The sequence below is a fragment of the Phaethon lepturus genome, unplaced genomic scaffold (genome assembly GCF_000687285.1).
Source record: "Phaethon lepturus isolate BGI_N335 unplaced genomic scaffold, ASM68728v1 scaffold32534, whole genome shotgun sequence".
Lineage (NCBI taxonomy): Eukaryota > Metazoa > Chordata > Aves > Phaethontiformes > Phaethontidae > Phaethon > Phaethon lepturus.
The window spans coordinates 8,617-13,897 of NW_010536135.1; the positions used below are offsets into that span (position 1 = coordinate 8,617).

General features: G+C 58.0%; 1 protein-coding gene across 1 annotated transcript; it reads right to left on the reverse strand.

Annotated features, from left to right (window-relative positions):
• Positions 1-1,132: 1,132 nt before the first annotated feature.
• On the reverse strand, positions 1,133-5,070 carry RCC1 (regulator of chromosome condensation 1). The gene is made up of 9 exons (XM_010286082.1): positions 4,998-5,070; positions 4,722-4,909; positions 4,256-4,435; positions 4,074-4,170; positions 3,373-3,495; positions 3,003-3,158; positions 2,515-2,634; positions 1,925-2,077; positions 1,133-1,308 (listed from the first exon to the last, which is right to left on the reverse strand). Exons 1-9 carry the CDS (start codon positions 5,068-5,070, stop codon positions 1,133-1,135), a joined length of 1,266 nt encoding a protein of 421 aa, XP_010284384.1.
• Between the last annotated feature and the right edge of the window lie 211 nt (positions 5,071-5,281).

Genomic DNA, 5,281 nt, shown 5'->3' on the forward strand with positions numbered 1-5,281 from the left:
AAAGAGAAGATGGGGCAGGCCAGGCGCAGGGAGCGAGACCAGCCAAACCGAGACTGGAGATGATGGGGGGGGAATCTCGTTGTTTCGAGCGGTTGGCCCACGCTTCCCCCTATTGCTATAACTTAACATATAAAATTTAATCTTTGCAGACCCCCTTCTCAGTCCAGGTACCTGGAAGGCAACATGGAAAGAGAAGATGGGGCAGGCCAGGCGCAGGGAGCGAGACCAGCTAAACCGAGACTGGAGATGATGGGGAGGGAATCTCGTTGTTTCGAGCGATTCGCTGCATAGCTGGATTTTGATTCTGTCTTCTCAGTGAGGCCCTAACGGCAAGTGAAGCTCCTTCCTCAGCAAAGGGAAGAGAGAACATTAAAATAACAGAAGTCCCCGCTGTGAGATGGATTTTGTTTGGTTTCCGAAGGCAACAGGAAAGGGCAGGAGCGGCTGGGAAAAACCCGCGGTGGAGGCAGCTGCTGCAGGCAGGAGGGAGTGGGGGAACCTGCTCCTGGCCTCGCTGCCTGGGGGGGTTTGGCTCAGACCCATAAGTGGCGATGGGGGAGGCAGGAGCCCCCTTTTCCAGCAGCCACAGCTCTGTGCGCAGCGTGGGCCGCGCATTGTCCAGCGCTCCCCCTCGCAGGCTGCCAGCCGCCCGGCAGCATCTCCCCACGGCAGCCACAAGCGTTGAGTGCAAGAGGAGAGAGCTCAGTTGGGGGAACATGGGACCTCAGAAAGACCGATGCCTAAACCCTTGTGTGTAGTGAAGAACAAGGCCCTCAGCTTTGTTGGGCCAGGAAATATTAAAAAGCCCCTAAACAAACGAGAAGTGGAAAACCCATCCAGCCACAGCACTGAGATCAGTTTAGGACCAAGCCAACCTGGGGGAGCCGACAGAGCACCGGGCACCACGGGAAGACAGACACACGCTTGCAGGGGGAAAACATAAGCATCCCTGAAGAGCCCTGCTCCAGCCACGTGGACACTGCGGGGCCCCAGCTCCAGGAGCTTCCCGGCCTCCCCACCGCCATCAGTGGGAGAACAGAGCTGGAAACCAGTCACCCGACCTGGGTGGAAGGTGGGGGGGTGTGCACGGGTCCCATGATCCCGCTGGGCTTGGCTGCACGGCGTCGCTTCATCAACTCTGCTCCTTGTCCTTGACCAGCAGCACCGTGTGTTGCCCGCCACTGGATATGGCCAGGACTGTGCGGTTTTCCAGCTGCTTGCCTGTCATCTCCACAGGGCTCCAGACATCATCCTCCTCCCCTGTGCCCAGCTGGTAGTTGGTGCCCATGCCCCAGGCAAATGCTCGACCTGCAATGGAGGGCAATGCAATTTTTGGCTTTCAGGTGGCCATAGGACAGGGTGGGAAGGGGACCCAGCAGCCAAACCCAAGGGGACTTCACACCCGGGCAGCGGAATGAGCGATGGGTGCCAGAGACATAGGCAGGAGGAAGAGGAGCAGTGCTTGGCAACAGAGGCATCTCATCACACAGCCAAGGCAATGTTTTGCTCCTAGAAGCAAACCAAACCCACCAGCCCACTAGAAACCCTCCTTCCCACAGTCACGGGCTGTAGATGCTGTGCACAAGCATGCACAGCACCAGAGCACAGAGGTCTTGCAGCAACGGAGTTCAGGGTGCAGAGAAGGGACCGGGAGGCCAATGACCTGGTCAACACCCTGTTATGAACCTTGCTGCCAAGGGCCCACAAAAATATTTAAGCAGCTGCTGCCCAGCTGCCCCTGGGCTGGGTGCTCAGCAGGGGCTGCAGTAGCGCCAGGATTTGGCTCCAGTCCCGAGCCAGCCAGCAGCGTGTGATGAAGCTGTGTGGGGCTGGCTGGATCCAGGGGTGCCAGGACGGACGGATGAAGGGTGGCGAGGGTACATAGGGCAGTGCTCCCATGCCCATGGAGGGCCCCGACACTCACCATCACTGCTGACGGCGTAGCCGACCGATGCACCACACGCAACGGAAGAGATGCTGGGGAGCTCCGTGATGACCGTGGGTGTGCTCTTCTCCTCTGCCCCTGCCCCGAGGCCCAGCCGGCCGTACTCGGCCCTGCCCAGGCTGTAGGCTTTACCTGGAGCATGACAGAGGCACAGAAGAGGTGACTCAAGGCGGACAGAAGCCTGCAGCAGGCCATAGCCAGCCCCTCTCCCCGACTCCAACTCCCAGAGGAGCATCGCTCCCCCCTACCACACCCATCAGCACACCCTAGATCGCAACCAGGAGCTGCACGATGGGATAGAGACCTTTGAGCTCCCCAAAATCAATAGGGTGGGTGCCTGACAGACTATTGAGCCTGTGAGAGCAGAGTTCAAAAGTGACTCTGGGTTCCTGTCATCCTCCCTACCCTTTGCTGCAGATTCATGCCACCCTCATTGCCTTGAACACTGAGGACTTGGAGGGCTCCAGCATGTCACCCCATCACCTCCCCAGCCAGGACGAGCGCCATGGGAGTCCCCACCCCATCCAGCTTTGCATGACTCCCAGCCCGCCTGTCACACCGGCGCTCACCCTCTGAGTCGACGCACACTGTGTGGTGCTGCCCTCCGGAGAACCCAACCCAGGACTTGGTGGAGTTCTTGAAGCACGTCAGGTTCTGTGGGGAGAAGCAGGGCTCGGTGCCCTGGGTCCCTGCAGGGCGGGACGCACAAACCCAGGCAGATCAGGTCCGCAGGCACGGACAGCCCAGGCCAGGCCCCGGCACTGAGCCATCCACCCTGGGGCTCACCCTACCAGAGACTAACAGAGCACCCCAAACCCCAAACATCAAATTTCTGCACAAGCCCACCAGCTGCAGGGGCTGGGACCTAAACCCAGAGCTATGCAGGGTTACCCCCCCGCCCCGATTTCCATCTCTGGTGTGTCCAGTGGGTGCTTGGTGTTCAGGATCCAGGGTGCCCAGCAGTGTCCCCCCACCAGGTCAGGGCAGCACAGGACCAGGGAGTCCGCAGCCAGATCAAAGCAGGCAGGAGAACTGGAGAGGTGTAAGTGAAGCTCACCCAGCTGGTGGTAGTTGGAGAGGCCAAACCCATAGATGTGTCCTTCCTGCGTGACAGCGAAGGTGAAGTAAGCACCGCAGAAGGCGTCCTGGAAGCGCATTTTGCCTCTGTTGCCTTTGCCTCTGACAGGGACGCGCTGGGGGACCAGCAGGCGCTCTGGGAGCAGGAGACAAGGCGTCATACAATTACTAACGATTTACACCCTTTTTCTTCCCCCTTAGATCCAGCTCAGCAAATCCAAGCAACCAATTTACACACAAGCCCACTGAGCAGCAGGGGAAGAGACTGGGTCTCTTTGCTCCTCTGCGAAGCGCAGAGCTGGGGCCAACGGACGCGGCACCGTGCGCCTCCAAGCACCAAAACAACTCACGCAGCCCTTTCCTTCCTCCTCGGTTGGCAAAGAGTGCCGGCACTCTCCCCAGCTGGCCCTGCTCGCCGCAGCCACATGTGAAGAGGTCACCATCCACCGTCAGCATCACCAAGTGGTCATTCCCTGGGAAGAGATGGGGAGAAGAGTAGGGCAAGAGTCACACTCCAGATCCCCCAGCAAGACGCAGGGGCTGAGATCCCACATGTAAACCCCAACTGTCCCAGCTTTCTAGAATTCAGTGGGGTTTACTGCATCGGATACCTTGACACCAGCTTCTGGCACAATTTAAAACACCAGGATCTCCCTCTTCCTGATCCCAGTTCCCCACCTGAAACTCCAAAGAAGTTTCTCTGGGAAGGTTTAGGACAACAGGTCCCCCCCAACGTCACCCAGGCCCTGGACAAGTTCCCCAGCTGCTCTGCTTAGCTTTGCCAAGTCTAGAAGAGGGCGAGCACTTTGACCCCACAGGGTTGCGGTTAGGGCACTCTTGTAAGGCATTTTACATCAGATTGGGTCAAATATTAACAATATTGTTGGGGTTCTCTCAAGAGCCAGAGAAGAGCAAGCACACCCTTGTACCTGGCTCAGAGCAGCCAAGAGGGAGGAAAAGGACAAGGACCTTCTGGACCTTCACCTTCTCCCAAGGGTTGTGACAGCCTTGTGCACCAGTCTGACCCACGCACGCCCCAGACCTTGCTCACCTGAGACGATTTTAACAACGGGTGCACCGAGCTGGAGCAGCACAGGGATGGAGCTCGTCTTCATGGGCTCCAGCAAGCCAATCACCCCGTTGTTATCCTGGGTGGAGAGACAGATGCGGGGACATGAGTTGCAGAAGCAGCAACCATCAGCAGAGCTTCCAGTGTCCGAGGACTCAACGTACCCGGAAAGAGCCCCAGACAAAAACCCTGCCGTCCTCCGTCAGTGCGGCTGTGTGACTGTCCCCGGCAGAGACCTGCACCACCTTTTCCTGCAGCTCCACCAGCCCTGGCGTGGTCTCTGACCCTTCTGCCGAGGTATCACGCCCGAGGGCACCTTCATCATTGCAGCCAAAGGTGTAGATCTGCAGTTAAAGAGCCAACTGGTCAGGATGGGACCCAGAGGGGCAACAGCTTTGAGTGTGAAGTCAAGGGGACAGAGACGCACCAGGCTGAATCATCCCTTTGACCCCGTAAAATTTTGTGGTCCACGGCATGGAGACCACACTCATCCCCTGAGCTGGAGTGAGCTACATGTCTGGGCAGAGCAGGGTCTGATTCAGACCCCCGGCTCCAGGACACGTCCCAAAGCTTGCAGGGAAGTGTGGCCCACCCATGCCCTGGGTGCTGTCCCCTCCATGCTACACTCACTTTTCCTGTCTGGCTGAGGCACACTGTGTGCATCCCTCCGGCTTCCACCTGCACCATCATCTCCGGCAGTGGCACCAGGGCCGGTTTCTTCCTCTCCATTACGTCCTCCCCCAGGCCCAGCTGGCCAACATCCCCCTGCCCCAGCGTCAGCACCAGGCCGGGCTGTGTGCAGTGGGACGAGTGGCAGACTGCGGAGCAGAAAGGAGATAAATACCCCATATAACATACGGGGGGCAGGGGGGGCAACCCTTCCATTAAATCAGGGATTTTTCTTACCTTTAACCTTCTTCCTTCCTGGAGACTCTTCTTCTGGCACCGGGCTCTTCTTCGCAGTGCGTTTTCCTGGCATAGCGCCTCGGATCTCAACAGCAGAGACACCCTGTCAGGGGGTCACCCAGGGGGCTTCCCCCCCCCCACACGCTTTTTTAAAAACCACCTCGGATCACCCGACTTCAAATGAATTCACATTTGAACACTGATCTCTTCTCCCACTTTGGAAAAGTGTAGAGTTTTGTTGTTTTTTTCTTTTTTTTTTATTGCGTGTTTTATCCACGGTCCCG